This window comes from Eucalyptus grandis, chromosome 7, assembly GCF_016545825.1.
Source record: "Eucalyptus grandis isolate ANBG69807.140 chromosome 7, ASM1654582v1, whole genome shotgun sequence".
Classification (NCBI taxonomy): domain Eukaryota; kingdom Viridiplantae; phylum Streptophyta; class Magnoliopsida; order Myrtales; family Myrtaceae; genus Eucalyptus; species Eucalyptus grandis.
In genome coordinates, this window is record NC_052618.1 from 27894014 (window position 1) to 27904405 (window position 10392).

Below are 10392 nucleotides of genomic sequence, written 5' to 3' on the forward strand. Positions count from 1 at the left end.
ACAATTATTATTATTATTATTATTATTATTATTATTATTATTATTAGCACCCTCTTTTTTTATGTATGGAGGGAAGTAGGTATAATTTACTGCGAGCGTTCTAGACTCCCTTCTCAATTTCTGGGTACATTAAAATTAGACTAGAAATAATCTATGATTGGGTGGGGAGGGATAATTACAAAAAAGGTTTTATGCCAATTCAATCCTTTTTTTAAAAAAAATTGATTGATATAATCATATACTTTTTAATCATTTGTTAATATAATCACTTCGATTAATTTTGGCAAGTACTCAATGATGTGAATGTCAATCATCCTAAGTGACATAGTCAGTGCTGACATGGATAATTTTTTTTTCAATTCTTAATTTTTTTTTCAATTCTTAATTTTTTTTTTTGTGAATTTTTCTTTATTTTCCATTTTATCTTGTTTCATTGGGGCTCATCGAATGTTGGTGAGCTGTGGTGATCCTCCTCGACCATAATAAAAAGAAAAGTAAAAATTGCCATGTTAACACATGACCGTCGTCTACATTAACGATTTTCGATCAAAATTGGTTGAAATGATTACATTGACAAATTTTAAAAAGTTTTAAGACTAAATTAAAAAAATTGAAAATTTTATGACTGAACTGATATTCGCACAATAGATTCATGATTTTTTTGGTAAATTTCCTCAAACTTCTTTCAATAAAAAAATACCATCATAGTAAAAAAAGAGATTAAAACACCACTTGGCTTACTTCTTTTTGTAAAATTTTGTAAAACAATTGTCAATTGTTCTAAAAACTTAAGTTGGTTGATGGAAGCATGGTTTCATATTTAAATATGTTAATCTTGCCTCTCACATGTAGTTTGAAGTTTGGTTGAGATTGAGTCGTGAAAATATGTAAGAGGGATTTGGAAATATTTGAACTTAAGACCTCCTAATATAATATCATGATGATTTGGTGGGACCATCATCAATTTTCCTAAGAATTTAAGCAGTTAAATATAATGTGTGATTTTTTTTAATATGTAAATATTATAAAAAATTTTCTCACATATATTATCTTGAAAGTTTGAAAGCGAAATTAAATTTGGCCACTTCATGAAAATAGAAAGATCACTATATTGTCATAACTATCTTTCTCTATTATTATAAAAATATATGAGTTGGAACACATCAATTTAGAATAAATCGATGAAGTTTAAAACTTTCCTACAACCGATTTGTCATTCACAATGAAAGTTGTATATTCGATTGAAAGTAAGATACATATAAGAGTAAGAAGAAAGTTGAAATAACATAAGGTGACACGATATTCATTATTATGCGCATAATTTTCTCCCATTCTTTCACCATATTTCTCAAATTACTCCTTTTCAACTTCATTTTTCGATTGGTGGAAAATTGTACTAATTCAATTATAGATCTTTCAATTATATCAATTTAGAATTATTAAAAAATTGCAAAAACTATCTACGTTTGCCACAGCTTTCAATTATGCAATTTATAATAAAAATTATAAAAATTATTCATGTTACTACCGGTCGGATTATGTAAGATGAACGACATCTACATCCACATCAGTGAATTTCGGTCAAAATTTACTGGAATGATTATATTAACAAATCATTAAATAATTTATAAGTAAATTGGTACAATGGAAAATTTGTAATCTAAAATTTTTTTGGATGGTTATTTGAAAAAATACCATGGAGGTAATTGAAAATTGATGGTGATCGGAGTTCATTAAAATTTTTTGGATGATTATCTGAAAAAATACCATGAAGGTAATTGAAAATTGATGGTGATAGGTAGGGGTGAGCGGTTCCCGGTTCCGGTTCGGTTCCGTCCGGAACCTGGAACCTACCCTCGGGTACAGGTTCCTCAATTTTTGGAACCTGGAACCTACCCGTCAGAACCAAGAACCTAGAACCTACCCTATCACAGGTTCCGGGGTCGGTTCCAGGTTCCACAGGTTCCTTTTGTTTTTTTTTTTTCATTTTCGTATTGGGCGCGAATATCCAGAAGTGGAAATAATTCAATAGTTAGCCCTCCATTTTCAATACCTGCCAATAAAGAGGAGCAATTCGCCATAAACAACTAAACTAAATTCATAGTGGGGGTGCAACATGCACAGGAGCAATTCCAGAACACGCCATAAACAACTAAATTCATAGTGGGGTGCGACATGCACAGGAGCAATTCCGACACTCCATGACATACACATCCAGCACTCCATTCACAAACGAGGTAACACAAAGATCAAATTCTCTATGCCCTTGCACAAACCGACACGAATTGTACATCCTAATCGAAATAAGCAAAAGCAAACGATAGCTTGATCTTCGCACGTGACGAACGCGTGCTCGACTCGGTCCGATTCTCGAAAATCACTCACTCACACGTACACACGGAAACCCTAAACTACCGGCTGAGGAACAGAAAAACCGTCAAAGCCGCGAACAGGCAAAGGAGAGGAGGTCGAGGTGAAACCAACCTCCGAGACGAAGAAGAGCTCGCCGCTGCCGCCTCCTGCTTCTCCTCCTTCAGCTTCGCCGCCGATCGCAGCTCGTAACAGAGCAGCTTCGTTGGGGGCGGAGGCGAAGGGGTGTGAAGTTAAGGTTGATTGGGCGGCTGGGCGAGTAGCGAGCTGCGTCGGGGGGCTGGCGAGCGAGTAGCCTCCAGTTCCACCTGGGGGACGAGCGGCGTCGACGGCAAGCGGCTGAGCGGTGAGGCAAGCGAGGGGTGACGCATCCAGCGGCGGTGTCGAGGAGGTCCGCGACGAAGACAAGAGTCTCATGGCACCAACGGCGGCACGGACGGCGCGGCGAAGACGGCGGCAGTCGCGCTCAACCCACGGCCAAGGGGGAAGAGCTCGGTTCAGCGGTGGCGGTTCGGAGCAACGACGGCCCGAACGGCCGAGCGAGCGGCGGCAAGAGGTGGTGACGGTGGCTTGGGGACGGCGGCGGTGGCTCACGGCGGCGAGGGGCGGCGCGGACGGCACGATAGCTTGTCGGGCTCAACGGCGAGACGGCTCGTCGGACGAGCGGTGGGTGGTGGTGGTTCAATGGCCAAGAGATGGTGGTGAGTAGGGCGTGGGGCGGCGATGTGGTGGTGGGTGAAGTGGCGAGGGGCGGCGAAGAAGAAGAAGAAGAAGAGGAGAAGAAGGGGTGAAGCGGCGAGGGGCGGCGAAGAAGAAGAAGGGGAGAAGAAGGGGTGGGTTTCGGCCGAGAGAGGGGGAAAGAGGAGAGAGAAGAAAAGAAAAAGGTTGGGGGCAGGAAGTGATGGGAGCAGGAAAAAGGGGGAAAAGAGAGAGAGAGGGAAAAAGAAAGGGAAGGGGAAGAAACGTAGGGGAAATAGTTTTTTTTTTTTTTTTTTATGGCGGTTCCCGGTTCCCTTTTCCTGGGAACCGAACCGAACCGGGAACGCCGGTTCCCAAGAAAAGGGAACCGGGAACCGGAACCGGCCTCGTAAGAACCGGTAACCGAACCGAACCTCCGGTTCCCGGTTCTACCCGGGAACCGTGCTCACCCCTAGTGATAGGAGTTCATTAAACCCTTTTATTCAGTCAGAGGGGACCCTTATTAAACCTTAATTTGTCTTCTTCCGATGCTCTCACTGGGAAACACTCGCCAGATGGATGGTTTGAAACTACCTCCTCACAGATTTCCACCACGTACTGCCACCGTACAACTTCTTCTTCTTCCTTTTTCTTTTTTTATCGAAATTTCCACCGTACAACTCGTAGGACGAATTTTCTAACATTATTGCCATCTCGGTAAGCTTTTTCTCCTTTATAAATAGGAGACCCTGGGGACCCCACTTCACGTATAAGGCATTTCCAGGCTTCAACCCATCACAACAGAGGCCTCACCACCTCTCCTCTTGCTCCCTACTGTCTGCATGCAAGTCTGTGCTCACTCGTTCAGTCATGGAGAGCTTGGAAATGGGTGCTGCGACAAGCCAAGAGAGATCTGGAGCCCTCGCTCGCGCATGGAGGCGGTTGATGGGCTTGCGCAAGAGCTCAATGGCGAAATCGGCTGAGCTGGCCAAGAGGGCAGTGAAGCTCGGGCAAGATGACCCTAGACGAGTCACTCATTCACTTAAAGTCGGGTTAGCACTTTCCTTAGTGTCGCTGTTCTATTACCTCCAGCCGCTCTACGAAGGCTTCGGTGTCAACGCAATGTGGGCCGTCATGACCGTGGTCGTCATCTTCGAATTCCACGTCGGTAGGTTTTTAAAAAATCCATAGGCTGTGGCTTCGTAGGTCTCTATTTCTTGAACCGTGAATGACTGAACTCTGCACATTTTTAGTATATTTTACTGTATATACGCTTAGCTCTTCTCATTAACTAACTTAAGAAACATTTTCAGGGGCCACTTTTAGTAGAGGGTTGAATAGACTACTAGCTACAGTGCTTGGCGGTGCAATTGGTCTTGGTGCTCATCACTTAGCAAGTCTCTCGGGAAAAACCGGCCAGCCCATAATGCTTAGTTTCTTCGTCTTTCTTCAAGGTAAAGTTACTAAAATATCAAAGAGAGAATTAGAAAAGCGCTCAAGAAATGAAGAATAACAGGGCTTAAATTGATTGAGCTGAATTGATGATTGACATAATGTTGCAAAATGCAGCCGCTGGTATTACGTTTATGAGGTTCTTCCCGCGAATCAAGGCAAAGTACGACTACGGGATGCTGATACTCATACTGACGTTCGCGCTGGTGTCGGTGTCGGGCTTCCGGGAAGACAAGATATTTGAGTTTGCACACAAGCGGCTCTCCACCGTCGTCATTGGCAGCTCTGCCTGCCTGATCGTCTCCGTCATTGTGTGTCCCGTCTGGGCTGGCGAAGACCTCCATCGCCTCATCGCTCTCAACGTGGAAAAGCTTGCCAACTTCTTGGAAGGTTCACACAAATCCTTCCAAAATAAAGACAATATATGAAGGAGAATGCGAAACAAAATTCACTAAACCCTAAAAAGCAATGTCAAAATAGATACAACATTTTGTAATTATAGGTAAAAAAGACTGAATGAGGATAATTTTTTTTTATAGGATTTGGGGATGAATATTTGAGAAAATTAGAAGACAGTGACTTGAATCAAGACAAGTCACTTTTTCGAGAGTACAAAAGTGTTCTCGAAACGAAAAGCAAAGAAGAATCTCTGGTGGGTACAACTACTTTCTCAAATTTTTAATCAACATTTACACATGTGAATTTCACTTAATTGTGTTCGTGTGATAATGGCACATGATTTATGATGATAATGTCAGGCGATTTTTGCGAGTTGGGAACCAAGTCATGGTCGGTTCGGCTATCGTCATCCATGGAAGCAATACCTAAAGATTGGAGCTTTGATTCGTCAATGTGCCTATAGAATTGAAGCCATTGATAGCTACCTCACAATTAAATTCCACGTAAGTTGACGTTTGATTGCATTAACTAGAAAATAAGTATTGAGTTCACCCTGCTTACAGCTCACATCCACTGTTAAATCAAGTGAGTTTCACTGGCTCTCATTTCATCCCATGGCGCACGTCGGGTGGATAGCAACGTTTTTCTGTATTTTTCTGTATCTCACTAGGTAATTTTAATTTCTTGATTGTCATATCTGTTGGCTCTGATTGCACGGTAAGTAAAAAATATTTCGCGTTTAGTATAAAGTATTATATACTATTTGGTCGTACTCTTACTTGGATTTCATGCAAATCACTTAATATCTTTTAAAAAAGGTAACGTTAAACATATTGGTTGTGTCCTATTGGCATACTGAGCGATTGCCATGATAAGACTTTTCTTAAATAATGAATATGACTTGACATGAACACCCTTTTGCAATTTTATAGAAAATCTACTCATGATTTGCTACATCGGTTTACCGAGGCATCACCTTAAAAAATCATGTGCTTAACCGTCTAATTTGCTAGATTTTTTTTTTTTGGGGGTTAAGTCTCTTAAAGGATCTCTCTCATGATGATGATGTTACGCTGCACTCAGAACCAACCTTGAAGTAATTAAATCAATAGTAATAACGTAATCACACTTAGAAGTGTCAAAATAGGTCATTGACCCATTTTTGGATTCATTTTATTTACATGGGTCGTATATGGGTCATAGATTTTTAAAAACTCAACTAAAAATGGGTCAAAAAAGTGAGTTTGATTTAAATGGGTCGAAAATGAGTCAAACTTCTAACACACTTTCGACCCATTTAAAATATCAAGTGGGTTAGAACCTTAGAACCCATTTCTAATTTCCAACCCAAGCACCACACAATCTTTCCCTATTTACCTTTATAAAAATGTTTTCTTATAAAAATCAAAATTATAATTACTTTTCATATTTCAATTTTCTTTTCTTTTCTCTTTTCTCTTTTCTTTCTTTTTCCTCCTTCCTTAGTTGGTGGTTGACACGATGACGGCCTAGGCAAGGCTTGAGCCTCACCGGATTTGACGAGACTCGAGTTCGTCGGCGTTGGGCACCTCTTTAGATCGGCAAGATTGAGCCTCATCCGACATCTGGTGAGGCTTGATCTCACCAGATTCGACAAGACCGAGCTCGCCCAATAACTAGCAAGGCTCAATCTCATTGATTTGGCGAGGCCGCGGCCCTGTGGGCGTCGAGCAAGGCTCGAGCGGCGAGCTTGAGCTCACTTGTGGCTAGTCACCGGCTGTCATCGTGGCCAATGATCAGCCGAAGAATAAAAAAAGAAAAGAGAAAAGAGAAAAAGAAAAAGAAAATAGAAAAAGAAAATAGAAAAAAGAAAAATTATATTTTTAAAAATAAAATAATTAAAAATTCGATTTTTTTTTTTAAAATATTTTAAAAAGAATTGTAAAAATTTTCCATTAGATTTGTATTGCATAAAAGTGTTTTAGCAATATTTTTTAATAAAAAATATCATAAAATGAGTTTTCTTAAGTTTAGTTAAAGATTTTTTATGTCACAGTTTTAGTTACTCAATACTACGTTCACTTCAAACAAGAGGAATACGTGTGGTCTACTTCTTTATAAATATTTCAATATATAGGTTTTTTTAACACATTTTATTTTATTTACTATTTTTAATTTAATTTGAAGTTTTAATTCATTTAGCATATTGTAGGTGTAGATTTTCCTAGAATATTAATAGATTTTAGCAATATGGGTTAGGTTGGGTATTAGTTACTCGATTTACACTACATGAATATGAATCAAAACAAATTAAATATGTCAAATATAGGTCGATCCATTTTCGACCCAACCCAAATCCGACTCGACCCATTCATTTGACGAGTCTTATTTACACTCTTTCAGGCGCCACCGCAAGTTCAAACTAGACTCGAGGAGCTCTGTGCAGAGATGGGCATGGAAGCCGCAAGAGCTTCGAAGCAACTCTCATCTTCCCTCAAGACAATGACCACGCCATCCTCTGCGACTCCCCACCTTGAGAAGGCCCGAACCGCTGCAAAAGCCCTCAAGTCGCTGCTCAAGACGACCTCCTGGAATCATGCGACCGACATCCTCGCCGTCGTCCACGCCATCTGTTAAATATGACTCGAGTTTGAGCGTTGGCTAAAACGCAAAATTTGGTGGACTCGCGAAGGAATTACTGAAGAGGAAATAAAGTTGAAAAAAAAAAAAAAAAAGGAATCCGGCCGTGGGTATGAGAAACGAATTTACTCGTGGATTCCGTCTGCATGTGAATGAATGGGTGGGCCCAGAGTCAAAGTGTTCACTCTGGGCACACACACACACGTTCAGCGAAGCACGGAGCGGAGCGTAGGTGGGCCCAAGCTTGGGCGCACGATTTCCTTCTTTGGCACGTCCTGCACACCCACGTATAAAAGTAAATATTATGCAGATTTTCTTCTAGAGGGCTTCTGAAAAATTGCCGACCAAAACCCTACGTAGAAGTCACAAAAGGAAGCCGCGAAAGAGGTCTTCTTCTTGGGGTGTTGTTGTTGCACCCGTACGAGAGAAAAGGAGGAGCCGCATATCTTCAAGCTGAAGCGCGATCAAGAAAAGAAGTTCTTTTTCAGCGTTTGTTTTTGAGCTTGTGTGATAATTTTGTGTCGTGACTTGGGTTTGGGGTTAAATTGGGGCTTGGGAAACACCGAGAGAGTGTTTGAGTGACTTGAGTGTGTAATCTCCTTGTATCGCTCGATCTATAGTGAAATTCGCTAGTGCTCTCCCCCGTGGACGTAGGTCTTTACGATCGAACCACGTAAATCTGTGTCGATTTATTTTTCTTCTTCCGTCTATATTTTGTTCGATCGCTCGCCCCATCGCAACAAGTGGTATCGAGAGCCAGCTTGGCTGAGTTGAAGCGAATCGATGGCGACGAAGAAGTAAAAGTGAGAATCGACATTTGATGGGAAGGATTTTAGTTTCGGAAGATGCGATTGAAGATTATCTTTATCGATGAAACCGCACTTGCCCTTGTCCGGGAGAAACCAGCGACGATGAAGCAAGATGATTGGGATTTGCTGGATAGACGAGCTATGGGTGTTATTCGACTGACGTTGGCTCGTAACGTCGCGTTTAACATCCTGAAGGAGAAGACCACTGCTGATTTAATGCAAGCCCTGTCGGATATGTATGAGAAGCCATCTGCGATCAACAAGGTCTGCTTGATGCGACGTCTGTTTAACTTGAAGATGAAAGAAGGTGCGTCAGTTGCAGATCATATCAATGAATTCAATGTGATTGTTAGTCAATTGAGTTTAGTTGAGATTGATTTTGAAGATGAGGTATGTGCTTTGATTCTATTATCCTCATTGCTTGATAGTTGGAATACTACCGTTACTGCTGTTAGTAATTCCTCTGGGTCAACAAGTTTGACGTTTGATGGGGTTCGAGATTTGATTCGAGCGAGGACATTCGAGAAGAGAATCTGCGAATCTGTATCTACCGCTTTAGTAGGTGAAAATAGAGGAAGATCTGTAACACGTGTGGGTAATAGTAGTACCAATATGAATAGACGTAGTCAGTCTAGGACTGCTAATGTTGTCTGTTGGAACTGTGGCAAGAGGGGGCATCTTAGAAGGGATTGCCTTAAGCTGAAGAATGAGAAGGGTAAGGGAATTATGGTTGATTCTACAGATAATGTTGCAGCTGTAGTAGATAATGCTGATTATGTCTTGTCTTGTCACCGATTATTCATCGTTTGATGGATGGATTATGGATTTTGGTTGTTCTTTTCATGTCACACCAAATAGAAATTGGTTTATCACTTATCAGTGCACGGGTAGTGATAAAGTCCAGTTAGGGAACAACGCTAAGTGCAATGTTGTGGGTGTTGGTGATATTAAAATCAGAATGCATGATGGTATCGTGAGGACATTGACTGGAGTGAGGCATGTTCCAAAATTATAAAAGAACTTAATTTCCTTGGGTGCCCTAGATTCAGCCGGTTGCAGGTATTCTTCAAAAGGTGGAGTTCTGAAGATTGTTCGAGGTGCCCTGGTGATAATGAAAGGAATCAAGCATGATGGCCTGTATAAACTTCAAGGTGAGACAGTGATAAATTTCGCTGCTGAGACGTCGGATGCATCTGTTCGAGAGTCTTTTGACTGCTCAAAGAAGACCTGGGTGTTTGTGCCAAGGCACAAGTTTGATGCTGGTGTCAGGATCTTGCAGTCAAAAGCTTTGATCGAGACAGAGACTGGTAAGTTGATCAAGCATGTGCAGACTGATAATAGCATGAAGTTTTGCTCAGAGCTGACAAATAAATTCTGCATGAAAGATAGCATAGTGAAACACCGCACTAGTGCTAGTAAATCACAACAATTTGCAGAATTGATGAGCAGAGAACATTACTAGAGATGGCCCATAAAATTATCTCTAGTGCTGGTATGGCTAGGAGATTCTTAGCTAATGTGCTAAGTACAAAGTAAGCTACTTGGTGAATAGATCCCCATCAACTGCTATTGAATGGCGGACTCCTAAAGAAGTGTGGTTAGGTAACGTTGCTGGTTATTCTATCATTAGAATGTTACGTTGCCCGTATTATTTTCGAGTGAGTGATGGTAAGCTCGATGGGAGGGCAAGGTGCATATTTCATGACTATGCACAAGGTGAGCGAGGCGATCCGTTGTGGTGTCCAGATATAAATTCATCTGTTAACAGCAGAGAAGTTACCCTTGATGAGTCTCAAGTACTTCTGGCTAGGAGTGATTATAGCAGTGTTAATACGGATCCGAACGGTGTTCGGCCTTGAGGTGGAGTTGCAACCGAAACTCCCGAGGTAGCGAGTACGAGTACTAGCAAGATAATCGACACGATGGTGCTCATAGCGAGGTGGAGCCTATAGAGTCAACATTCTGTAAATCGCTGAAATTAACAAGTTATGTTTTCAATCTCCTAATAGATATGGATGCAACAATGGTTTTGCTTTATCTGCGGTTAAGGAGATTGCGTCAGAAA

At 41.2% G+C, this 10392-nt stretch overlaps 1 protein-coding gene across 1 annotated transcript; it reads left to right on the forward strand.

Moving 5' to 3' along the window:
* The first annotated feature begins 4014 nt into the window (after positions 1-4014).
* Positions 4015-7515, forward strand: LOC104423450 (aluminum-activated malate transporter 2). The gene is made up of 6 exons (XM_018863523.2): positions 4015-4216; positions 4362-4502; positions 4618-4890; positions 5040-5152; positions 5259-5402; positions 7282-7515. Exons 1-6 carry the CDS (start codon positions 4015-4017, stop codon positions 7513-7515), a joined length of 1107 nt encoding a protein of 368 aa, XP_018719068.1.
* Positions 7516-10392: the final 2877 nt, after the last annotated feature.

Excerpts from the sequence above, each read along its gene's own strand:
- LOC104423450 (XM_018863523.2), top strand. The coding sequence starts at position 4,015 with ATGGCGAAATCGGCTGAGCTGGCCAAGAGGGCAGTGAAGCTCGGGCAA. Across the intron at positions 5,153-5,258 it reads AAAGCAAAGAAGAATCTCTG|GCGATTTTTGCGAGTTGGGA; the intron begins GTGGGTACAACT and ends TGATAATGTCAG. Across the intron at positions 5,403-7,281 it reads ACCTCACAATTAAATTCCAC|GCGCCACCGCAAGTTCAAAC; the intron begins GTAAGTTGACGT and ends ACACTCTTTCAG.